The sequence below is a fragment of the Anabrus simplex genome, chromosome 10, assembly GCF_040414725.1.
Source record: "Anabrus simplex isolate iqAnaSimp1 chromosome 10, ASM4041472v1, whole genome shotgun sequence".
Classification (NCBI taxonomy): Eukaryota; Metazoa; Arthropoda; class Insecta; order Orthoptera; family Tettigoniidae; genus Anabrus; species Anabrus simplex.
The window spans coordinates 53,512,705-53,540,340 of NC_090274.1; the positions used below are offsets into that span (position 1 = coordinate 53,512,705).

The window sequence follows — 27,636 nt, forward strand, 5'->3', positions numbered from 1 at the left end:
TTGTTTGTGAGGCTATGTCATAAAACATGTGCTGTATATGAGTCCATTTAATGTAAGAACCCGAACATTAATAGTATATAATTTATTACTACCTGTATATATGATGTGTAATCCACTTCAGTATTGTGAAACACACTGTAACATCCAGAATGACGTATCTTTTACACTAGATGATGGTAGAATGGTCTGTATATTTTATCTATGTATTAAGCACTCTAGAATTTACGGGAAGGTATTTGTTGGCATATCCTTCTACTGTAGATGCCTGGCCAGGTAACCTATATAAAGAGACAGTCTCGATGGTGGGAGAAGTTACTTTTTAGTCGAAGTTATGGTTTAACAGGAATTGTTCATGTGACCTCGTGTTGTGTTTGGGCAGACATGCTTGTAAGCAGTCAACAGTCAACTGTTTCAAGGTAGTAATCTCCATGTGCTCCGTGATAGGCAATTTTTAAGACCGGTGGTTTCTTGATATGCTATTTTGTTGTGACGGCAGTTAATTAAACTATGTGCGTGTTTAACGCATAATGTGTAAATAAGTTCTAAATAAATGTGTGTACCAACTGACAGCATTTTGTGTGTGTCTTCGTGGCAATATCAGGATTCCAGAAGATGAAGCAGTATTGGAGGAAAAAGAAGGAACATAAAAGGATGAAGCATTAAAATTGGCATACGGTTCCTAGAAGACCTTAACGGAGAAAGAATAATATTAGTATCACCAGTAAATATGACAGTCTGTTAACATGATTCCAACCTGGCAGTGACAGATATTTTCGCACCTATTTTTTTCTTTCCTTCTCAGAAGCCGAACACTGTTATCTTGTCAAGAAAGATTACGGTATAGATTTATAGATAGCAGCTATCGGCTTATCAGTAAGTTCTCGTACGAGCGGTAAATAATGGCCGTGTTCTGGGAGAGGCGCATTGCTTAATGCTTACCACAGACTAGAGGCAGTAAACACATGCTACATCTATCTGTACCAGCGTGTTGCACCTTGGTGGTACTTCGGGTGGTAAGCAACGAGATGATTGGGGGAAAAAAGAAACACAAAGAAAATATCTAAGTATAAAAGTGGAATAGATGGACCGTTTCAAGTATTACTTCATACAAATAACTGTGTCGTTGCTGATTTGACTGGGCAAGTTCATCAGTAGAGCACGAATTTCCATGCACTATCAAATATCAAAATATGCATACATTCATGCACTATCAAATGACGGAATATGCACAATACAGTGGGAAATATGCACTATCAAAATTCAGTTCCATATTGTTATATTTTCATTTCATTTTGAAACGCTGTACAACAACAAATTTATCCGCTTTTTCTTCATTTAAGTTCATTCTTTTAACTTTCAGAACAATCCTGAACACAGAAAATCAATCAATCAATCAATCAATCAATCAATCAATCAATCAATCAATCAATCAATCAATACTGATCTGCATTTAGGGCAGTCGTCCAGGTGGTAGATTCCCTATCTGTTGTTTTCCTAACCTTTTCTTAAACGATTTCAAAGAAATTGGAAATTTACTGAACGTCTCCCTTGGTAAGTTATTCCAATCCCTAACTCCCCTACCTACAAACGAATATTTGCCCCAATTTGTCCTCCTGAATTCCGACTTCATCTTCATATTCCAAACTTTCCTACTTTTAAAGACGCCATTCAAACTTATTCGTCGACTAATGTCATTCCACGCCATCTCTCCGCTGACAGCTCGCAACATACCACTTAGTCGAGGAGCTCGTCTTCTTTCTCCCAGTTCTTCCCAGCCCAAACTTTGCAACATTCTTGTAACGCTACTCTTTTGTCGGAGATCACCCAGAACAAATCGAACTGTTTTTCTTAGGATTTTTTTTCCAGTTCTTGAATCAAGTAATCCTTGTGAGTGTCCCATATACAGGAACCATACTCTAGTTGGGGTCTTACCAGAGACTTATATGCCCTCTCCTTTACATCCTTACTGCAACCACTAAACACCCTCATAACCATGTGCAGAGATCTGTACCCTTCTTCTTCTTGTTTCCGAATTTCTCCCAGAACCTCTTCATTCTTTCACTTCTGATCTTCCTTTCTTTCTCAGATATGACCAGTTTGGGTCTACATTTTGGTGGTTTCTCCTGGAATGTTTTGATGCTGTCCACTCGACTTCTAAATTCTTTTCTGTTGTGAACCATATCCACTGTAAGTCCACTTTCTATTGCATCTCTTTTTACCTCTTCCACCCACTTCGTCGAAGCTTTCAGTCCAGTGATGTACTTGAATATTTTCTTAGCCGTTTCTCATCCATTCTTTCTAGATGCCCATAGAATTTTAGCCTTCGCTTTCGCATGGTGACAGTGATTTTTTCGGTGTATTTGTAGAGGTCATCATTTTTCCTATTCCTCCACTCCCCATCAGCATTTTTCTGTGGTCCTAAAATTTTCCTTAAGATTCTCCTCTCCTTTTTTTCGAGATCTTGAAGCTAACCCTTTTTATTCATTGTCAGGCTCTCTGAATCGTAGAGACCCTCTGGCTTTACCACTGAGCTGGTGTCTAAGTTTCGCCTTGTAAGATATTGCTCTTTTGTTGTATCTGTTCTGGGTTAACCTGTAAACCAATTCTAGTTTTCTAATTCTTGCCCTAATCGCCTCTTTATCCAATCCGTTAGGTTCTATCCATTCCCCTAGATATTTAAATTTCTCAGTTCTTTTTACAGTCCCATGCTTCACTTCTAAGTGTCTCTCCCCTTGATGTCCATATTCCATGTATTCCGTCTTCTCATATGACACTTTGAGACCCGTTTTCTCAGCTATCTCATGTAGAGTATTCAGCATAATTTGGGCATTTTCTCGGTTGTGAGCCAAGAGTGCAAGATCATCCGCGAAAGCCAAACACTTAATTTCTAAGTTCTGTCCTTTCCTCCCTAAATGTATTCCCTTTATTCCTTTCACTTCCAAGGCTTTTTCCCATGTTCTAATGATTTTTTCTAGAACAATGTTAAAGAGAATTGGTGATAGGCAGTCCCCTTGTCTGACTCCTGTTTTTATTTCAAATGGTTCAGAAATTTCACCGAAGAATTTGACTTTTGAGAAAGTTTCTGTCGGGGTTTGTTTTATTAACATTTACAATGACCTTCCTACGTCACAAGAAGTGACACTTTCATACTCAAACGATGACATTTAGGACGAAGTATATCTGAAGTTATCTCTTTTAAGAAAATAACTTAGAAATTCCTTTCCCTCAATCCAATTCAGACACGAGGTCTCTTCATAGACTTTTAACAGTTGGCGTGACACCAACACTTCACATCACAGTCCAACACTAAATTAGAGTTTGAAGCTTGTTAGCGTGCTGCTTTACAACTCCATTTTTTTCTCAATTATTTTGGCCTCAGACGTGTGAACAGTGAGAGTTCGGAGTTCGGGGTAGGAAATTCCAGGGAAACAAAACAAGATTCAGTGCAAAAGCAAGGTTTGTAAGCTTCTATCTCAGTAACGCGGCGTCACAGAAGTGTGATTCAAGTTTTGATTTTTTCGTCTAACATGGACGAAAAAAAGAAATAGCCGTCATTTAGTAGTGCAAAAATTGGATTCAGTTTTTATTGGGACACCTTATTTCTAAGGATTAGAGCGGTCGACGCGGGGTCTTCCCGCTGATGTCAATGTTTACTCAAGCAACAGATAAGAAAGTGCTTGGCTAACTGGATTATAGGGTTCTAGGACATTTCGTACCACTTGACCGGCTGATTACCTGTCAAGTGTCAGCTAATGACTTTAAAATATTTAGGAGAGGACATTCCGTACCACTTGAAAGAGTGGGAAGTATTGCGAAGTAAAAACGATATCCTAATGAATGTATTCATGTGTATATCAATTGTCCAGTACTGGCGCGTGAGTCTTCTCACGGTGTAACTACTACTCGGGCGCAACTGATCTTACTGGCACACGTGTTAATACTTATCTCGTATTCGACATTCGCTACTTCCACCTTTCAGTAGTTTCCTGTTTCCGCGTGACCTTCGAACTCATATTGGCCTGTTCATCAGAATCTTTTATTTTACTTACTTGATACTGAAATAATGCGGTAGTTTATAAATATTCAAAATAACAGTAATATTATCCATCCTTATGCTCGTCAGGCACATTGTGCCCGAACACGATGTATATTTCTTCTGTATTGTTTTGTTTCAGGATTTATACTTCAAAAAATCGACTTTCTTATGACCATATTTAGGTAATCATACGCGATAGGCATAGTTCAAGGGTCATTTATTCAAATAATATAGAAGTTTTCTTCAGCAAATGTTGTAAATTATTCTTGTTTCTGATTTCTAAAGTGTGTCTGTCAGGCTCATTATGCCCGGTGGCGTGGAAATGGAATTCCAATTTGACATTAAGTGGTACGGATTGTCCTGGCGTAAATATTTGGGGATTATGGGAAAACTGTTCGCAGCTAGATAACGACCTAGGTGGTACGAAATGTCTTCGAAAATCAAGTGGTACGGAATGTCCGGACACCGGATTATAGAACCTCTATGCATCTAACTTTGGTTGTCAAGTAGTATGCCAGGAATACAATTTCTTTCTCTCGCAATGATAGACAAATAACGTGGACGTACGGTCCCAAATTCTGCAAACCAAAGTTCAAAAAAACGCACTAACATGCAAGTTAACATAATGTATGCGTCGAAGTCAGAAGAAAAGTAATATAATCCAATATAAATGTCCAATCATTAGCTATTAAATCAAAAATGTTCAAAATATGCATTATGCATGAATTTTCTCCCCAAAAGGCCAAAGCATGCAAACAGGCACGGAAAAAGTACAGTTATTTGGAACTGATTAGTCATAAAACGAATATATGCAAAGTTTCACGAGTGTAAGCAGCTTATTTATGAACATGCATTTGCATGGAAATCCGGGCTCTATTCATCAGGCATGGAACTCCATCCCACAAAATGGCACACGGCACTTCTACGACACAATGCATGCTTGCGTTCGAAATCGTGGGGACTACAGCGGTTATTAAAGTATCAACATGTCACATGTCTTCTCGTGCATACTTGAACATGTGGCCTAGAAACTTTAATCAAATGCATATGTTACTTAGACAATTGCTTAGCCTAAATTGCACTGCTCTAAACTAAAGTCTTCTTGGTGTTGGGAATTCATTTTTCTGCCAGTGTATGTACCTCGGTCTCATTCCAGACTGACTTAGCCGAACGGGAGTGAAAGCCGGGTGGGCTCAAAATATTTTATTCCAGGACCAGGACTTTTATGACCTAAACATGTTTAAAATATGATCTATAAAATGACTGCAATAATTCAATAAAAGGATCCGAAAACTTTTAAAAATAACACCAATTTTAAATGAAAATTTACAATCAATTTACTACTACTACTACTACTACTACTACTACTACTACTACTACTACTACTACTACTACTAATAATAATAATAATAATAATAAAAACCTACATCTGTTTTCCAGTCAGTGACCGGGTCAGGGATGGAATGAATGAAGCCCCCATCTTGCGGCGAGGATAGAAATTGTGCCGGCTGCCGAAGCCTGTCGCACTCCTCTGGGGCAACAATTAATGAATGACAGATGAAATGAAATGATATTGGAGAGTGTTGCAGGAATGGAGGATGACAGGAAAAACCGGAGTACCCGGAGAAAAACCTGTCCCACCTCCGCTTTGTCCACCACAAATCTCACATGGAGTGACCGGGATTTTAACCACGGAACCCAGTGGTGAGAAAACGACGCGCTGCCGCCTGAGCCACGGAGGCTAATAATAATAATAATAATAATAATAATAATAATAATAATAATGTTATTTGCTTTACGCCCCACTAACTACTTTTTCGGTTCTCGGAGACGCCGAGGTGCCGGAATTTTGTCCCGCAGGAGTTCTTTTACGTGCCAGTAAATGTACCGCACGAGGCTGACGTATTTGAGCGCCTTCAAATACCACCGGACTGAGCCAGGATCGAATCTGCTAAGTTGGGGCCAGAAAGCCAGCGCCTCAACCGTCTGAGCTACTCAGCCCTGTAATCAATTTTCTAATCGAGTTGGTATAGCCTATGTTCATGTTATAGACATGGTTTGTAAGCTTTTGTACTTCTTACACGCCAAGAAAATAAGGTGAAATTATTTACGTGACTGTCCCAGTGCCCCCCGTCTACTCGCCTTTTATAGCCATTCGATGGCGTGCGTGTAAACGAAAGGAAGCACTGGGCGAAGCCCGCGAGCCAGCGAAGGTATAAAGGCGACGGGGCAAGTGAAGCTTATTATTATACAGAGATAATTCAGAATTAAGAACGAGGCCGAAAGGCGTAAATTAACAGTATAAAATAAATTACAGTAGAAAATATAAAGAACAATATAAAACAAGCAAAGGTTACAGACGATAATGTATCCTGACTTGCATCTTCGTAGCGATGAAGTGGTGCTTCTTGGAAGATCTGGGTAGTGGTGGCTCGTTCCTCTCTGGAAGGCGGTCGGTCGTTATTGGCGGGAGACCAGTTAACGACCGGCGGAGATGTCCTGCAAGCGACGGGGACGGGTTCCTGTTGCCGCTGCGGATGTCTCTCCTCCTCCTTCGCCGAGTTATGTGGTTGCTGTGGTGGCCTTCGCCCCCCGAGCGCCGCGGCCCCGTCCTCTTGCGCGTCCGCGGCTGACCGGTGTTGAGCGAGGCACTTGCTGAAACGTAAACCCCTCGGGAACCCAAGCTAGGGTCTCTGAGGTGGCCTGGTCGAGTTGGATGGCTTGTGACCACCCTTTGCTCACAGCGACATACAACAAGTTGGCACGTGTTGCAAAGTAGGATCGCTGTGCGTTGTCCAGAGTCTCCCAGGCCATGTCTTCAGAAGAAAGCCTCGACTGTGTACGAAGAAGACTGCTCCACTTAGAGGTGTCTCTCCTGGAATGTGCACATTTCCAAGAAGTAAGTTTCTTTAGTCCCCAGACTGACAAAGCTTTGTGAAGATTCTAAAGTCTCCATATTTATCTTCACTTAAAGTTGCGATAATATCCAAAACCTAGGGACCTGCATATTTCGTTTTATTTTATTTTTTTGGTAGAAATGGGGCTTATTTTTGAAGAATTTCGCGTTATTTTTAATCATGTTATTATCATACAGCCAGTAACAATAAAGTTCGGTGAATGAAGTCAGAACGGTCGATCCAGCAACACTGGTGACCACGCAACGCTGCATCTGCTTAGCAGCAGGTTTGACCACCTGCTCCCAACGTTGTCAGTTGAGCATCGTGTGTGTGCCGTGTAAGACCTGTTTGATACAATTGCGTGTTTAGTGCGTTGGTTCTGAACAGGAATATGAACGACCAAAAGATAAATGTACAGTTTTGTTTCAAGCTTGGAAAGGCACCGAAAGAAACGCATGCGATGCTGGTGCGTGTTTATGTGGATCACGCACTGTCGTTGAATTGTGTGTACGAGTGGTTCGTCCGTTTTCGAGGAGGCCGGGAAAGTATTTCTGACAACCTCCGTAGCGGAAGACCGGCGATTAACTGTGCGCATGATGGCGGATGAACTGCAAATTAATCATGAATCCGTGCGACAAATCGTTACCCAGAAGTCAGGGAAGAGGAAAACGTGTTCTCGTCTTGTGCCACATCACTTGGCTGACGATCAGAAGCAGGCACGGTTAGAGGTTTCACAGGTCTTCTTCCTATTCCCACGACTCAAACTCGCTTTGAAAGGAAAGAGATTTGACGATATTCGTGACATCCAACGAAAAGCGACGAGATTTTTGAACACCATTCCAAAGGAAGCCTTCTTGCAAAGTTTCCAGGACATGTATTGCCGATCTCAGCGAGAACGATTCCTGGTACAAACAGTTACTCGGAATGAGGACGTAATGGGTATGTTAGGAATGAACATGAAGGCTGGAACTATGCATAAGCAGTGGCTTCGATATGAGATCCTGTGAGGCTAATGGAGGAGGGTCAGTGGCCTAGGACAATAAGAGACATATATTTCGTTAAACAAGTTCTAACATTCTTTAGTAATTTTATATAATGTTGAGATCAAAATCTTAGTTATCAAACATATGTACTGGTAACATCATATTGTGTGTCATGAATATCCCTACTACTGTCTTAGATATTACATTTCCTTTCCTGGTATTGAATGATATCTGGTTGAAGAAAAAAAACAGCTGTCTATAGCATCATTCATAAGTTCATGGATAAATGTCCCCTCAGTCATGTCCTAACAGTTCAGTTGTGTCGGTGCGACGTAAAGCATATTGAAATAAAAAAACTCATCACTAGATTTCATGCCAAAAGCCTCACTGCAGTGTTCGTCATTTCATTTACCACTGATCTGCATTTAGGGCTGTCGCCAGGTGGCAGATTCCCTCCACTGTTTACCTAGTCTCTAAAATGATTTTAAAGAAGTTGAAAATTCCGAACATCTCCATTGCTAAATTATTCCATTCCCTAATTCGTCTTCCTATGAACGAATACTCGCCCAATCAGTCCTCTTGAATTCTAAATTTATCTTCTTTTATCTGTTATCTTTTTCCAACTTTATCCCTTTTGTCTTTCGTACTTTTAAAAACTCCACTCAAGCTTATGTCAATCCATGCAATTTGTCCACTGGTCTTGTTTTTGAACTCTTGTCCTCTCCAAAACCGCTGAATGGTCAGCGTGCTGGTCTTTGGTCACAGGGATCCAGGGTTCGATTCCCGGCAGGGTCGGGAATTTTAACCATCATTGGTTAATTTCACTGGCACTGGGGCTGGGTGTATGTGTCGTCTTCGTCATCATTTCATCCTCATCACGACGCGCAGGGCGTCAAATCAAAAGACCTGCACCTGGCGAGCCGAACATGTCATCGGAAACTCCCGGCACTAAAAGCCATACGCCATTTCATTTCATTGGTTTGATGAAGCTCTCCATGCCACCCTATCCTGTGCTAAACTTTTCGTTTTTACATAACTACTACATCCTACATCTACCCTAATCTGTTTTTCATATTCATACCTTGCTGTACCCATACCGTTCTTACCACCTACACTTCCCTCAAAAACCATACGAACAAGTTTCGGGTGTCTTAAGATGTACCCTATCATTCTATCTCTTCTTCTCGCCAAATTTCGCCAAACCGATCTCTTCTCACCAATTCGGTTCAGTATCTCTTCATTCATGATTCGATCTATCCATCTCACCTTCAGCATTCTTCTGTAACACCACATTTCAAAAGCTTCTATTATTCTTCTTTTTGAGCCAGTTCATGTCCATGTTTCACTTCCATGCAATGCCACGCTCCAAACAAACGTCTTCAAAATACCTTTCTAATTCCTATATCAATGTTCGAAGAAAGGCCTTCATTGCTTGTACTAGTCTTCATTCTATGTCCTTACTTCTGCCATCGTTAGTTATCTGACTACCCAAGTACTTCCTTTACGACTGAATTTATCACCAGCTGCCACTAATTCAAAGCAGTTTTCTTTGTTGTGGGAAGCAACATTCTCTGAGAATCACAACCAAAGTATTGACGTAGTATTTCTTTCATGGTTAGACTGATCTGTATTTCACTCTAAATGTGTTCTTGGAGACGCATGTGCTATTATTCTTAGCAGCACGCAGTAAGGCTATGCCACTTCAAACCTCGTTTCCTCGTAAGTACTTTTTGTGCTGTGGCAGGAGTCCAAACTGCACCCAAAGTGACCTTCATGCTCTTAACACTTCTCAGAAGCGATGCCTGGTGTTTTCTAAAGATGTAGCCTGTGGTAAACGGTGGCACAAGCGTAACGACATATAATGTACTAGCTGATGTATCCGTGCTTCGCTACGGAATTCTACATTGTATAGACTACAGAATTGTAGGTTAGGTAGTGTACACGTTGTGAGCAAGACTGTATTAAATTGCATAGCCCTTAACGTTACCCTAGAAACGCGACGGAGAAATCATCAAACGTCTTTTCTCATATGCAGACTGCGTTAGGGAATTTTCATTGTAATGGTAGGCCCGCTTGCCTACCATCAGTCACAATCAGGTTGGGGAATTGCATTATAATGGCAGACACTCACTCTCCACCTGCCTTTTTACATCCTCAGAAAGACTCTCTTAGTTGTTTTCCCAACTGAAATGAACATAGGTTATTACAATGACGTCAGTAGGAATGGCGCGAGTAAAAGCAATGATTTCACGTGAAATACTTGATCAAATGAAAAACCACACATTTTCTCACTTTTAACGAACAGTACTACGCTGCCGATGTAACAGTCCAAAGTTCCAGAACTGGAATGACCAGGCCGCAGACAGCCATGATCCGTGAACACTTATAGACTTTTTCGGGGGGTGGGGGGTCGAATAGTGGAAAGTCCCAGGGCAAAAAATATGCCCTTTTACTAATCTGTTTCCTAGGAGTACCCGATGAGTCGAAAAATCTCAATTCACTACACTGGCGGCGGAAAAGTCTATCTCACTTGGAGGCAATTTTTTTCCTCTAAGCTAATTTTGAATAAAATGAACGTAGAATTCCATAAAAGTAAAGAGGAAAAACTTTTTTCAAGAAACGGCTACTTTTCAGGGTTGAATTTTGAGATATTTAGTGAATTGTGGTGCTATAATTTGGAATATGCCTAAATTGTAATTCTAGACCAGGTCTTATTACTACTACTACTACTACTACTAAGTGAGCCTCTGTCTTAAGAGTGCACACTGCTCATTCAAAACAGCGCGTCAGAGTAGGGATCGAATAGCTGGAATACTATGATGAACCAGTGTGTTACGTACCAGCAGTACGGTGTCAGAAAATGTATGAACCAGAGAAATGACATGCTAAAGAAGAAAGTTTTCTAACTCCCCAGCCATTTCCCGCCAATACTCAGTCAGTAATATATGTGTTACATTTTCCTCATTTTATAATGAAAGAATCCCCCCTGGGCAATTTTAGTGGGGGGAACCTTTGAGATAAAATCATCGGTGTAGGGGAAAACCCTCCCTCCCCGCGATTTTGCATTCTACGACACAATACCAAGCTTAACATCAAGAACTGCAGGATTAAAAAAAAAAGTTATTGTTGATCAATGTTATGCGCTTTCAATATTGTAGGCCTTCACATTTAGTTTCCTTCCGACTCTGAAAGACCACTCTTATCACAGTCGGTACGGTAAAATTGAATAAAACAAAAATGGTCGGAAATTGTATTCTCTATAACTTTTGTTATGTAGTACTTTTCGATAGGACCAGTAACAGAGGTATTTACAAATTAAATTTTAGGTGCCTTCCCCTAAACTACAATTTCATAGAGTACAAATAAACTTGTTTATAACGTAGACTGTAGTTTTGTATTCCCCGACTCTATATACCGACTTTCATTAAATTCTGTTAATCCATTTTCTCGTGGCTCGGCGTTGATATGGACTTGGCAACAAAAATACAAATTCATGAATATCTTTGTTATCAAAGCCGGTACGGTAACAATGTATGACATAAATGATCGGAAATTTAATTCTATATAACTTTAGTTACGTAGTATTTATCGATAGGACCATTAATAATATAAATATTTGAGAATTACATTTTAGGCCTTCCCCTAAACTTCCATTTCGCTCAGCGTGAGTAAAATTATTTATAGCCTAGATTGTAGTGGCTCATCCCCCGACTTCATATACCGATTTTCATTAAATTCTCTTCAGCCGTTTTCTCGTGATGCCTGTACAGACAGACAGACAGACAGACAGACAGACAGACAGACAGACAGACAGACAGACAGACAGACAGACAGACAGACAGACAGACAGACAGACAGACAGACAGACAGACAGACAGACAGACAGACAGACAGACAGACAGACAGACATTACGGAAAAGTAAAAAAATGCAATTCCTTGTTGCTATGGACATGACCGATACAGAAATACCATTATTTTTAAATTCTAAGCAATGTACAGACAAAACTCTTATTATATATATGTATTTACCCAGTCTTACCATAAATACTGTCCCGACTTTTGAAGGTGGCTGTACTTCCGCCCGAACGAGGGAGCGGCTACAAAACTGGTATTGTGAGGCGTGAGTCATTGTTGGTTGAGCTGCAGAAGTGTACAGTTGTCAGTATGAAGTTTTCAAGATGGAATGCGGGGAAGTATGAGAATCGTGCGGCCATGATAGTGTTACACAAGGTAGGGCAATCCCCAGGGGAGATTTTCAAAACCCTCCAGAAGTTGAAAATTAGTAAGAAATTTGTTTACCGCACTATAAATCGATTTGTTGAGGTTGGAACTGTGAGAGATCGCCCGCGGCAAGGAAAACCACGCACAGTACGAACGCCAGAACTCATCAAAGCAGTGGCGGCTCGTGTGCGACGAAATCCGGTAAGGAGACAGTCAGTGATGGCTCGTGAGTTACAGATATAAAAAATATCTATGTCTTGCACGTTAAGCATTGACCTGGGACTCCATGCTTACAAACGACGCAAAGGACATCCCCTGACAAATGAAATGAAGCGCCAGAGGCTCCTAAAATCAAAGCGCTTATTTAAGCGTTACGCAGCTAATGGTCATCGTCGAATCCTGTTTTCGGATGAAAAGATTTTCAGTGTTAGGGAGACTTTCAACGCCCAAAACGACAGGGTATATGCCCATTCCTCTAGAGAAGCTGGTGAAAAGGCTCCAAGGATCCAGAGGGGTCATCTTCCCTCCTCAGTTATGGTGTGGTGGGGTGTGAGCTTCGAGGGCACAACGGAGCTCCATTTCTGTGAAAAGGGAGTCAAAACTTCAGCCCAAGTGTACCGGGGGACAGTGCATGAGGGACTGGTCAAGAATCTCAACAACACCCTCTTCCACGGACGGAACTGAAGCTTCCAGCAGGACTCAGCCCCAGCGCACAAGACACGGGCAACCTAGCATTGGTTGGAGGCAAATGTTCCTGATTTCATTTCCACTTCAGATTGGCCGTCTGCAAGTCCAGATTAAAACCCTTTGGACTAAAAATTGTGGTCCAAGCTTCAGGAGATGGCTTGCAAGAAAAGACATTCCAATATTGAAAGCTTAAAGCAGTCTCTTCGGAAGGCAGTTGCAGAATTTCCAGTTGATGTGTTGCGTAATGCCATTGATGAGTGGCCACAAAGACTTACGGCCAGTGTGCGTGCAAATGGTGGCCATTTTGAATAATGATTTGTAGTTATGGTTCATAATGCATCTATGTCATACTTGTTATTAGGATATTAAAATATCTCTAACCATTTTGTGTCAATTTACTTAAACGTTTGGGACAGTATTTATAGTAAGACTATGTATTTATGCATGTATAATTTGGAAAAGAAGTAGCAGTTCAGAAAGGAGTGAGGCAAGGTTACAGTTTGTACCCGTTCCTTTTCAACGTTTATATAGAACAGGCAGTAAAGGAAATCAAAGAGGAATTTGGAAAGGGAATCACAAGCCAAGGAGAGGAAATTAATACACTGAGATATTGATATTGTTATTTTATCCGAGACTGCAGAAGGTCTGGAGAAATTGCTGAACGGTATGGACACAGTCTTCGGGAAGGAGTAATAAAGAAAATAAATAAGTCCAAAACAAAAGTAACGGAGTGCAATCGAACGAAGTCAGGTGATGCAGGAAATATTAGATTAGGAAATTAAGTCTTGAACGATGCAGACTAGTACAAGTAAGGAAGGTCTTTCTTGCGAAAAGAAATTTGCTCACCTCGAACTTTGAATTAGGAATTAGAAAGATGATTTTGAAGACTTTCGTCTGGAGCGTGATGATGGATAATAACTAGCTCAGATATAAACAGAATAGAAGCTTTTGAAATGTGGTGTTATGATGAAGGTGAGATGGAAATCAATTTGATCACCCGAGCTAATCGTTAGCTTGTTCTTTGCAGTACTGCTGGGCGTATACGCTTCCGGCCTTCTTGTATGTATGTTCAGTCCGTCAGCGATGCCGCTGGTGGGATCCTCAACAGCTCTGCCATCAGCTGTCATAGATGGCCTAGGCATCACTGAAGAGGCGTACTAGGGAAATGAGGAGTGAGGTAGTTTCCCGTTGCTTTCCTCACTCCGGCCCTCTTAAACTTTGACAAAACCAACTGTCAGCGAGGTCCCTTTTTTCTTCCACCTCCTGAGGCACAGTTCAACAAAAAACGCACACAGTCAGTACACCGAAACTCTAATCAAGCTATAACCAACTGCTGAATGTTTTTAACAATGTTTTTACAGTGAATGATTGAACTCTAGTTGTTCTTTTAATTGTGTATTTTAAAATATTCTTAAGAAATTTTGTAGAATGTAACCAAAACAAACTGCCGTACAGACATTTTCTAAGGGCTCCTCACAAGACAAGTTGATGTACTAAATGTATTCAATAGCGATTTTACTTATAAGTTATCTGTATATTAAAAGAGTTTGCTAAAACAGTTCAGGCAAATCTGTCTGTCTGTTCTACTGGACCGATTTGCAGTATTTTTCTTTTATTTTGTCCTGAATTACCTGCCTGTGACTCATGAGACATTGATAGATCTCCAAGTTCAGCCAACTTTGAGTAATCATAAAATCAAATCATTAAATGATCACTCCAGTAATTGCAGGCGAAGGCTTACCCTAACCCGCAATACATTCTATATTTAACAAGTTTCTAAGCGACTAACAATTTCATAATTATTCTCATATAATGTGAATTTCATCCTTAGTAATGTCATTGCATGCAGCCCTGTTTGATTAGTACCTGTCAAGCCAGAGAGTATACTCTTCCTGCGATCACGGAAGAATGCTATTCCCTGCTAGATACACTTTGATTCTCTAACCTTTCGCAGCTTCCAAATATATTTAAGAGATGGCAGAGCGTTCCCAATACATTATATGCTCCTAAGAGAAAATAAGTCTACGTACAAACAGACCTCATCATGAATTACACCTATCGAAGGATAACCTAGCTACACTAGAAAGAGTGAAGGCCATGTATCTTAAAAAAAGTGTTCTGTCTGGCAAAAAACGCCTATTAGCTCACAAGACAACCGTTCTATATAGAAGAAGTGCAATTAAAAATACCATTGCCTTCTACAACACAATGCCAAGCTTAACATCAAGAACTGCAGGATAAAAGAAGCGAATATATAGATAGATTTTTAGCAAACCGACGTCAGAAAGGATGAATTCTGACTACGAACTGAGCTTCTTATTAAATGTTCATAAAACCATTGAAAAGGGCAGGCAAAACAATATGACTGCGAAAGGTATATGAAGATGAGTTATCCGCGGAGCAGCACAGGACCTCTAGATTTTAATAAGACGCTAGTAAGAAGAAACATGTACCGTATTACGCTTGGACATTGAAATGGCATGCGTTTTCACTTGTGAAGTGATGTGTATTGATTAGGTGGATATTTTAAAATAAAACAAAGTTTTTAATCAAATTATATCAATACGGACCGTTACAATGAAATTTGTCAATATTGTAATAGTCAAGAATATGGCTGTGAACTTGGTTCGTCTTGCCTCAGCTCACGGAATGAACAGTCGTGTTCTTCTCAAGGTTCCCTGCTACATCGTCTATCGATCTCGTAGTCTAAATGCCCACACGTAAGGGCGGCGCCGTACCATAACAAAAACACACGTTCTTTACCGACCAAACTCCAACGAGGCCACTCCTTCCATCACGGTCAATGACAAGAGCTTACACAGTAAGGAACAGTTCCCATACCTTGTCAGCTAACACAGACACAGTAGTACAATACCGCCTTAGATGTGCTCGTGTATCTCAATGTCCACACAAGTTATAAGTTTACAGTTTTTTATAGTGGAAGACATTTCTTTTCCGGTTCTTCAGTCTGTCAAAACTCTATTAGATCTTTCGTTTTTAAAAGTATTTATCCACAAGTTGCTTTACGCCGCACCGACAGAGAGGTCTTATGGCAACGGTGGGATAGGGACGGGCTAGGAGTGGGAAGGAAGCGGCCGTGGCCTTAATTAAGATACATCCCCAGCATCTGCCTGGTGTGAAAATGGGAAACCAGGGAAAACCACCTTCAGGGCTGCCGACAGTGGGGTTCGAACCGACTGTATCCCGAATGCAAGGTTTTTGAAAGAACATGATCAGATTCTATCAAATGACAATTTTACTAATGATAAATCTTGAGTAGGCTACCAGAGAAGAGTAACACAGTCCGTATTTGACCATATTCAGATTAATTTCTATTTCACTTGGTTTAGGTCGTATCTTGCTGTGAGAATAGTGATATAAGTCAGGGTTGGCAGCGAAATACACGTAGGAAGTTATGATACAAGAAATTCTGTCGTGGTTTTGAATGGGGAAAAGAGGTATAACTAGGTCCTAATCGTATGTCAGCAATGACTTATGTTACTTTTCCCCGGAATTCACTAATTATTATTATTATTATTATTATTATTATTATTATTATTATTATTATCATCTATATATTAAAAAATTTATGAAAACTATAGTCAGTCAGTCAGTCCGGCCATACTATCCGGTGGATTCCCTTCATTCTTTTTTAACTGAAAGATATTCATGCACAGATTTGTCATCAGGCACTATAAATCACTTAACTTCCGCCTTCCTCAAATTATTTGATTTTTCAATTTTTTGTCTCTTTGAAGCAATCATATCTTTGGCTTTAATTGAGGTACGGGGTTAGTTTTGGCCTAAGAACACTCAGTGGATCAAGCTCTTTCATTTCAGCTCTTAACTATTCAAATCAGTTAATTCTGAGGAAAGTTATGAGCGCACATTCAATTTGACGTCTCATTTCTTCAACATATTTCGTTCTAATTGAGGTACGCAGTTCGTTTTGGTCTAAATACACTCAGTTGATCAAGCGCTTTCTTTTGAGGTAATAACTACTTAAATTGGAAGATTATGAGAAAAGTTATGAGTACATTTGTCTCCACGACGAAGATTTTTGAAGGACTTTTTAACAGTTCAGCGCGTAGTATTGTTCCAAGGAACGTTTAATTAAATTTCTTTGTGTGATATATTTTCAAGTGTTTTGTTGACATAATATTACATTCTATTACCACAGCAGATCATGTTCTTTATTTCATTAACTCGAAACTTCGCAAATACATCCGTGAGAATAGTAACGAACAACACCAAAATTTTGTACATTGCGGGCGGAGCCAGCGGGAAACTGCTAGTTATTATTATTATTATTATTATTATTATTATTATTATTATTATTATTATTAAACCTCCTTCGCTCAGGCTGCAGCGTACCGGTTTCTCATCGCTGGGTTCCGTGGTTCAAATCCCGGTCACTCCATGTGAGATTTGTGCTGGAAAAAGCGTAGGCGGGACAGGTTTTCCTTCGGACACTCCGGTTTTCCCTGTTATCTTTCATTCCATCAACACTCTCCAATATCATTTCATTTCATTTCATCTGTCAGTCATTAATCATTGCCCCATAAGAGTGCGACAGGCTTCGGCAGCCGGCACAATTCCTATCCTCGTCACTAGATGGGGGCTTGATTCCTGCTTTTTTTTTCCTGCTTCGTTCGAATGACTGGAAACAGGCTGTGGATATTCAGTCTCTGTTTTCCAGTTCATTTCAATGTTTTCCGGAAGTGCTCTTTAGCGACATTTGAAATCAAGACCAAATGGGCTGACGGCATAACTCAGGGCGGAATTCTCTGCCGCAGATAGAGCAGAGAGAACTGAACAACGACTCACGTTCTAGGTTCTTGTATCACGGCGAAGTACTGAGAAACTCACGTCACCACACGCTAAGATAACTTATCACTAAATACGAGGTAATAAATACTTCAAAGCATGTGTGGAAAGTCACAGGTTATCTAAGACTGTGGACTGACATAATCTGTATAAATAAATGTATGTCCAACCCTAGTCCCGTTCCTCTCCGGGGTGGGTATGACGTGAGATGAATATTCGTATCGAGTTTTTACGATCGCATGCCCATCCTGTGCGATCTCCCTGTCGACTGTCGAGTGGCCAACTTATATACTGTATTTACACAGTCTAATATATATACAGTCGCGAAGCTCTAATAACAGGAAGGTTCATCCACTTGATAGCTGGAGCAACACTAGCACCTCTAGCGGCGAGGTAGAGGTAACTTGCTAGCAGTCAACAGGTAACGAATTACCACTACAGTCTAAAATGGTCATAACTTCTGAACCATTCATGCAAATAATGTCCTGACAAGGTTATTGTAATCCTTATTAAATAGTGGAGGAGGTCAAGCAATTTATTTCGATGAGGAGTTCGAGGATAATATCGAAATATTTATTTAATCTATAGGAATTATTTTTCTTTACCGCGGACTATAATATAAAATCGCTTCTAGAGGGCAACCGGTTCGAAATAGGTATATACCATCGCGGACTTTTTTTTGTAGAGGTTTCTATGCTCTACAATTCTTACGCTTACACTTGGGGTCTATCGTTGACAGTTCAGGCAGCGTAAGCCAAGAAAGCAAGCGACCGACCGACATCGAACCTGCCAAGTTGGGCTAAGAAGGCCAGCGCAGCGCTCTACCATGGTCGTCATTAGCAATTGTCCTGATACCCGAGAGATTTCTTCTTGCGACAGCTACCGACATATTGGGCGGTCCTCTTTCGGAACCTTCCTTCCTTCCACTAATTGAGGGCAGGAGCCAGTTAGGTTTAGGTCAGACCCTTGAAAATCCGGCTGTGATGTAAGGTATGGATGGATGGTCAGACAATGTTACCTAGCAAATGTGCAGGCTGTGATGTAAGGTATGGATGGATGGTCAGACAATGTTACCTAGCAACCGTGCAGGCTGTGATGTAAGGTATGGATGGATGGTCAGACAATGTTACCTAGAAACCGTGCAGGCTGTGATGTAAGGTATGGATGGTCAGACAATGTTACCTAGCAACCGTGCAGGCTGTGATGTAAGGTATGGATGGATGGTCAGTCAGACAATGTTATCTACCAACCGTGCAGGCTGTGATGTAAGGTATGGATGGATGGTCAGACAATGTTACCTAGAAACCGTGCAGGCTGTGATGTAAGGTATGGATGGTCAGACAATGTCACCTAGCAACCGTGCAGGCTGTGATGTAAGGTATGGATGGATGGTCAGTCAGACAATGTTATCTACCAACCGTGCAGGCTGTGATGTAAGGTATGGATGGATGGTCAGGCAATGTTACCTAGCAACCGTACAGGCTATGATGTAAGGTATGGATGGATGGTCAGACAATGTTACCTAGCAACCATACAGGCTATGATGTAAGGTATGGATGGACGGTCAGTCAGACAATGTTACCTAGCAACCGTACAGGCTATGATGTAAGGTATGGATGGATGGTCAGACAGTGTTACCTAGCAACCGTGCAGACTGTGATGTAAGGTATGGATGGATGGTCAGTCAGACAATGTTATCTACCAACCGTGCAGGCTGTGATGTAAGGTATGGATGGATGGTCAGACAATGTTACCTAGCAACCGTGCAGGCTGTGATGTAAGGTATGGATGGATGGTCAGACAATGTTACCTAGCAACCGTGCAGGCTCTGATGTAAGGTATGGATGGTCAGTCAGACAATGTTACCTAGCAACCGTGCAGGCTGTGATGTAAGGTATGGATGGTCAGCCAGACAATGTTACCTAGCAACAGTGCAGGCTGTGACGTACGGTATGGATGGTCAAACAATGTTACCTAGCAACCGTACAGGCTATATCTTATGGCTGGTGGCCATATCAAATTAGCAGCCGTTGAAGAATGGCCATTCCCGGGAGACGTATTTATGATTATTTAATTTTCGCAAAGGGAAAAAGTATTTTTTGTATTATTCCTACGTATTTAAAATAAGATTACACTTGGCCATGGCAGGAATACTGCTTGTTTACTTCCGGTGCTGTGTCTCCGCGTATTGTGTAGTAGTGCGCTAACTGTATGACAGCTCAGTAAGTCAGTCCTTGATGGTGCAGCAGTGCACTCTGAAGTGGCTAGCCTCTGAACAATCAACACGCATTCTATTCTTATCTCGTCCTATGTTTACATACGATGCGTGTCATAATTAAAAAATGACATTTTTTTAAAAATCGTGCCACTATTCTTGCGGGTGTGCGATCTGAATCACACACAAGTCACACAGATTAACAGAGGATATAATTGGAGATTGTTTCCTCATGAAGCTGCTGGAAATCACAGTATTAAAACGAAGGCCGAAGTTATTTGAACTGACTGAGGTGGAATTTCGAGGTACCGGTACGTGGAATGTGTAAGATAAATATCAGCAGGATGGTTAAGGCAGTGATGTTTCCACGTCATCTGAAGCTGAGGTAGAGATTTAGAATCTAAATATGAAATAATCCAGCTGCTGGATTTGTGTCCTGCTACTTGGGTCTGTTCCAGAGGGCAGCGGGTTCGATTCTTCATCGGGTCGGGAATGTTAGCTGCGTTGTTGTGTCGGTCATTAGTCCACAGACTCGTTTGATGCAGCTCTCAATGCCACACTAGCCTGCTCTAAACTTTTCAATCATGCGCAACAACTACATCTACTTTAATTTGTTTGCCATATACATTGGTCTACCTCTACCGTTTTTACCGTCGCCTATACTTCCCTGAAAAACTGAGTGAACAAGTCGTGGATGTCAAACAGCGAATATTTAAGATTAACATAAATATTATATTTAAGTGGTCCACCTATTCAATACATATATAATTTATTACATTTAGTTCATGTTTCGTCCCCTGAGGGACATCATCAGCTGTGATAAACTACAATGATATATCAGAATACCAAAATTACATTATTAAATTGGAAAGACACATTAAAAACATTATTGTATGATAGGACATTTAAAATAAAATATTGGCAAACTTTGTTAAAGTTGCAAGTTATATAATCAATAAAACTGGTTGAATTGTTAATGAAACTTTTGATGATAAAGTTCGTGGGAATTTAACAGTTGTAGTCATAAAATCTTACACGTATGGGTGTATTCTTCGTCTGCATCCCCCACCCACAGCGGGTAGAGAGGGAGAGAAAAAGAAGAAAGAAGGAATCCATCACTTCGAAAAATGAAGTAACGGACGAAGAAAGACAAGGGCCAAAGACTCCACAGGCCTCGAATGCTCTAATACCATCGGGATCGGAAAAGAACAATAGTTGACCAAGGGAGGTCGGATAGGATAGATGAAAGTGAGGGGCTAGCACAAGTAAGTGGAAGTAATGCCAGGACTCAGCTAAGGGCCCCGTGGTCGCCAACCCATGCTCCCAAGTTGAGAGCCCCTGGGGGCCCTTTTTAGTCGCCTCTTACGACAGGCAGGGGATACCGTGGGTGTATTCTTCGTCTGCGTCCCCCACCCACAGGGGGTGGAAAGGAAGGTTTTTTTTTGCTAGGGGCTTTACGTCGCACCGACACAGATAGGTCTTATGGCGACGATGGGATAGGAAAGGCCTAGGAGTTGGAAGGAAGTGGCCGTGGCCTTAATTAAGGTACAGCCCCAGCATTTTCCTGGTGTGAAAATGGGAAACCACGGAAAACGATCTTCAGGGCTGGGATTCGAACCTACTATCTCCCGGATGCAAGCTCACAGCCGCGCCTCTACGCGGACGGCCAACTCGCCCGGTGGAAAGGAAGTGACAGTGGCCTTAATTTAGGTACAGCCCCAGCATTTGCCTGGTGTGAAAATGAGAAACCACGAACACCAGTATCAGTACGAAAGGTACATGGGCGTCCAAAGCTCGGTACATACTTAATATTCCATGTTATTTCAAATTTGATTTTCAAATTCCACAAATGTTGTCGAGATGGCAATGGCGCATAATGAACATCAATGTGGGCTCTGGTAAGACGACTTGTCACGCTTCCACCACAATTGAAGCATGTAAACTCGCTGTTCATTGGTATGCCACTGCAGAAACTCAACATACAACAATTCAAGCATGACATGTTAAATGACAACAACAGTTAAATGCTGACATTGAAATATGCTGTATGAAGAACTACAACATTTATTTGTATAATTAATACCAAACTACAATCAAATCTACACGAATGGTAAGGCTCCTTCTATAGGATAGTACGGTATTAAGGAGGCGAAACTGACTTTTAGAACATACTGTAGTTTTTATAATATGTGTTGTTTTGCATGTAATTCTTTTAAGTTACCGGTATAGTTATGTATTGTATGTTTTAATTTAATTTCGTTATTGTAGCCTGCTATTGTATGCAAGCATTGCAGCAGGATATATTTTAATATATTTGTTATAATAATAATAATAATAATAATAATAATAATAATAATAATAATAATAATAATAATAAAAAGCAGAATGTTTAATACTTCGAACACATAGCCTACTTGAAAAGCTGGCAATTAAGGAAAGGAGGATTATACGAAAAATTCTTGGTTCCAACCTCAGAGATGGTATTTGTAGACTTCGGAGCAACTTAGAAATATACACCCACACCGGAAGATATCAAACGTAATGCAGAAAAGAGGGATAACTTTTTACGCTCAGCTCTTCAGATTGTCAGCTGAAAGAATCTGTAAACGTTTGTTATCTTATTTCGGAAGTCTCAAAAGGATTCCTCCTTGGTTGGTGGAAAGTATGGATTCTCAGAAACAAACATTCAGCTCCGAGCACCACCCAAACATAAACTTAGACAGGTTCACCAAGAAGTAGTCCCAACTCGACTGAAGCATGTCCACTCTGATGCATAGAAGAAAGCATACTCCGGAAGGATGAAAACATAGTGGGCCCGCAAGAAGACAAACAGTTGAGATCTCACGGTCCTAACGATGAATAATAATAATAATAATAATAATAATAATAATAATAATAATAATAATAATAATAATAATAATAATATGGCAGGTTCAATTCCAGCTTTGTCCGGTTGTGTATAAAGGTGTTCACATATTTCAGCTTTGTGTCGGTAGATTTAATGGCATGTTAAGAACTCCTGCGGGATAAAATTCGATATCTACGAAAACCGTAAAAGTACTTACTGGGACGTAAAATTATTATTATTAATTATTATTATTATTATTATTATTATTATTATTAAAATAACAATGTCCGCCTGCGGAGCGTAACGATTAGCATTATCAGCAGCCATCCTTCGAAATTCGGCTTCGATTCCCGGTAGTCAGAGATTTAAGAATGACAGGAGGCCTGGTATGTGGTTAGAAAGGCACATGCAGCTCACATCCATTGCCGGTGTGCCAGAAAAAAAAAGCTGCACCACCTCGACAATAAGAGGACTCGAATTTATTGTAATAATAATAATAATAATAATAATAATAATAATAATAATAATAATAATAATAATAATAATAATAATAATAATAATAATAATAATAATAATTTGAGAACCTTTTTTCCAAAATTTCAAGTTATGAGCATCACTTGCAATCAATCAATCAATCAATCAATCAATCAATCAATCAATCAATCAATCAATCAATCAATCAATCAATCAATCAATCAATCCTGATCTGCATTGAGGGCAGTCGCCCAGGTAGCAGATTCCCTATCTGCAGTTTACATAATAATTTCTTAAATAATTGAAAAGAAATTGGGAATTCCAATCTCTAACTCCTCTTCCTATAAACGAATATTTACCCTAATTTGTCCTCTTGAATTCCAACTTTATCTTCATATTGTGATCTTTCGTACTTTCAAAAGCACCCCTCAAACTTATTCGTCTAGTAATGTCATTCCACGCTATCTCTCCTGTGATAGCTCGGAACATACCACTTAGTCGAGCAGCTCATTTCTTTTCTCCCATGTCTTCTCAGCCCTAAACTCTGCAACATTTTTGTAACGCTAGTATTTAAAAACAAAAATCCCTCAGAACAAATCGAGCTGCTTTCCTTTGGATTTTTTTTTCAATTCTCGAATCAAATAATCCTGGTGAGGGTCCCATACACTGGAACCATACTCTAGTTAGAGTCTTACCAGAGACTTATATGCCCTCTCCTTTACATCCTTACTACAACCCTTAAATGCCCTCCTAACCATGTTCAGAGATTCCCCAATCCCCATGGCACTACAGCCCTTGAAGAGCCTTGCCGTACCAAGCGATCGCTGCTCAGCCCGAAGGCCTGCAGATTACGAGGTGTCGTGTGGTCATCACGACGAATCCTCTCGGCCATTATTCTTGGCTTTCTAGACCGGGACCATAGCTCCTCAATTCTAATCACGTAGGCTGATTGAAACTCGAACCAGCCCTCAGGTCCAGGTAAAAATCTCTGGAGGCAGGCACACTACCCCTACACCACGGGGCCGGCCTACGTTCAGAGATCTGCACCCTTTATTTACAATACCGTTTATGTGATTACCCTAAAGAAGATCTGTCCTTATATTAACACCTAGGTACTTACAATGATCCCCATAAAGATCTTTCAACTCATCAACACAGTAATTAAAACTGAGAGGAATTTTCCTATTAGTGATACTCACAATCTGACTTTTAACCCCGTTTAACATCATACCATTACCTACTGTCAATCTCACAACGTTGAAGAGGTATGTTTTGCAGTTGTTCACCATCTGTTTATTAAAGGTTACTTACTTGCCGGCTTTGCACGGATCTCCATAGACGACGACATAGGATTCAGGTGGGGGATCACTTGCGGTGTCCTTTCCTAGCTGAAATTTTAGAACGTAACTCGTGTTATGGCATGCTTTGTCTGATTTAAGTACATGTCCTGCAGGACAACATTTAGGAACACACGCTTTATCGGGCGCTGAGGCACACTCGGAAGGTAAATCCGGCGAGAAACTTGTCACTGACGTTAGCAAAGCCCCCCACAACACGACACGCACGAACATGGTCACGGCTGCACGATACATCACTGCGCACTCCACACTCCGCCAGTACCAGGTGGCTACTGAATGAACTAGCCCGCGGGGAGAGGTTATACGAGACAGGCGTAGACAGTGTTACCAACAGCACGGTGAAATGAAACTCGTCGCTGAACTTCTCAAAGCCTGGAGCCTGGAGCCTGTGAAGATTAAACACCTAGAGGAAGAACCTCTACTTTCGACCGAATGGACATTCTGGGATTTCATTTATTTACTAACGGATTTGTCCGTCTCAATCGTTTAGTTTTTAGTGCGATTAGGTGCCACCCCCGGAGATCCGAGTTCGACTCCCGGCTTTGCCACGAAGTTTGAAAAAAGATACGAGGAATGCAACGGGGTCCACTCAGCCTCGGGAGGTCAACTGAATGGATGAGCGTTCGATTCCCATCTTAGCCATCCTTGAAGTGGTTCCCCGTGGTTTCCCACTTCTCCTCCGGGCCACGGCCGCTTAATTCCCTCTTCCTTGCCTATCCCTTGCAATCTTCCTATCCTCCACAAGGCCCCTGTTCAGCATAGCAGATGAGGTCGCCTGGGCGAAATACTGGTCAGACTCCCCAGTTGTATCCCGACACAATGCCTCACGCTCCAGGACCCTGCCCTTGAGGCGGTAGAGGTGGAATCCCTCGCTGAGTCCGAGGGAAAAACCAACCCTGGAGGCTAAACACATTAAGAAATTTAATTATTTATTTATTTATTTATTTATTTATTTATTTATTTATTTATTTATTTGCTAGTAGTTTTCCGTCGCATCAGCACGCTGGGCTGGGAAAGTGTTAGGATTGAGAAGAAAGCGGCTGAGGCCTTAATTAAGGTACAACCCCAGCATTTACCGGGTGTGAAAATGGGAAACCACGGAAAACTATCTTCAGGCCTACTGACGGTGGGATTCGAACACACATCTCCCGAATGCAAACCGTACGGCCACCACACGCGGTCACTCCAAACCGGGTCAGCATCTCAAAATTCTTCATATTGAAATCAAGGGCTCCACATTAAATTCTTTAGAAATAATAGAGATTCTAAAGTATGTTAGAAATAACCAGGAAACATGTATAAACAAACTTCTTTTCTTGACCACTTAGTGGTTAATAAATTTGACAATTCCACCCCTTAGTTTATTTAAGCAGGCCGATTTTCTGAGGAAGAGACTTGCAAGGTTTTACGTGTTGAGTGTAGCTCTATATGGCGCTGAAACATGGACATTAAGGAAGAACAGAGGAGAATAGAGGCATTTGAGATGTGGATTTGGAGAAGAATTGAAGGAGTATGCTGGGAAGATAGAATATCAAACGAGGAAGTTCTCAAGAGAGTGGAAGAAGTGACGAGCATGCTAACCATAATCCAAAAAAGGAAGAAAAATTGGATATGGCATAATCTAAGACATAATACTTTATTACGAGTAGCAATGAAGGGATGATAAAAGGAAAACGAGGAAATGAAAAGAAATGGCGTATTACTTTTAGTGCCGGGAGTGTCCGAGAACAAGTTCGGCTCGTCAGGTGCAGGTCTTTTGATTTGACACCCGTAGGCGACCTGCGCGTCGTGGTGAGGATGAAATGATGGTGAAGACGACACATACACCCAGCCCCCGTGCCAGCGAAATTAACCAATGATGATTAAAATTCCCTACCCTGCCGGAAATCGAACCTCGGGACCCCTGTGACCAAAGGCCAGCACGCTAACCATTTAGCCATGGAAGGAGATGATATTAGTTATTGGACAACATTAGAAAAAAAGAAAGAAAGATTGTGCAGAAGTGAAGAAAAGGGCATAAGATCGAGAGATATGGAGGCCACAGCCATGATTGAACCTGCCGGATGGCAGAACAACCTATGATGATGATGATTTTCCTTTGCAACTCAAGCCTTTACATTGCCAGAAGCGTAGCCAGGAGAGAGGGTGGGTGTTACTGGTTGTTAGAACACCCCACCCATGGAAGTTTTGCAGAAATAAAATAAACAATAAACTAAATAAACATTCAGAGACCAACAGATCTGTTGAAACTATTTTCTAAGAAGCCTCGAAAGTTGGATTTCAGACTGTAAACTGAACATAACATTCACTGTAAAACTATTGATCTTGTTCTGTATTTTAATGTTCTTGGCTTTAGTCTGTCTAGGTGAACTTATTATTAGGTTTCATTTCGAGCTACATGTTTCTGTTTCTGTTTTTATTATTATTATTATTATTATTATTATTATTATTATTATTATTATTATTATTATTATTATTATTATTATTATTGTTATTGTCGTTTGGGCCTACTGAGGACCACGGGGCTCGTTTCGACTCCTTGTATGGAAATTCTGTTTTTTCTTCGCCCACAAAGCTTTCACCTTCTGGCTGTGTGCTTGTTTCCTTTCCTCGGTCCACTTCGGTCGGGTGGTGCCTGTACTCTGTTTGCTGGTGAGAGACTCTGAGAAGACACCTTGAAAGGTCAACTGCCGGAATAATACACGATCCTGTATGGTTTGTTCTGAAATCGCCAGCTGTTCTAAGTCGGACTTCACTGTGGTGATTCATTTATTTTTGGACGCTTTCCCTCTGCCTGTAGTGGTAAATATTTTGCTGGTAAGTCTGTAAGTAGGCCTACTCATACGAGTCAAATGCCCATAGAAAGTCAATCGCCTCTTCCTCATGGATGTAACTATGTCTTCTTGATGATCATAGATCTCACTGTTGTGCCTTATCCTTTAGGTACCATCCCCTTCTCTTATTGGTCCTAAAATCCTCCTTAGTATTTTTCGTTCCTTGAGCTATAGCTTCCTCAGTGGACCTTTTCTGTTCATCAGAAGACACTCAGAGGCGTACAGTACGGACGGTCTTACTACTGAATTGTAATG

The 27,636-nt window shown here is 40.9% G+C and overlaps 1 protein-coding gene across 1 annotated transcript in view; it reads right to left on the reverse strand.

The window, feature by feature from the left end:
* The window catches only part of LOC136881907 (G-protein coupled receptor Mth2), a 101,979-nt gene extending 77,173 nt beyond the window's left edge, over positions 1-24,806 (reverse strand). The window contains exon 1 of the mRNA XM_067154350.2: positions 24,501-24,806. Coding sequence (XP_067010451.2) covers positions 24,501-24,781 — 281 coding nt within the window. The 5' untranslated portion in view covers positions 24,782-24,806. The remainder of the gene's footprint in view (positions 1-24,500) is intronic.
* Between the last annotated feature and the right edge of the window lie 2,830 nt (positions 24,807-27,636).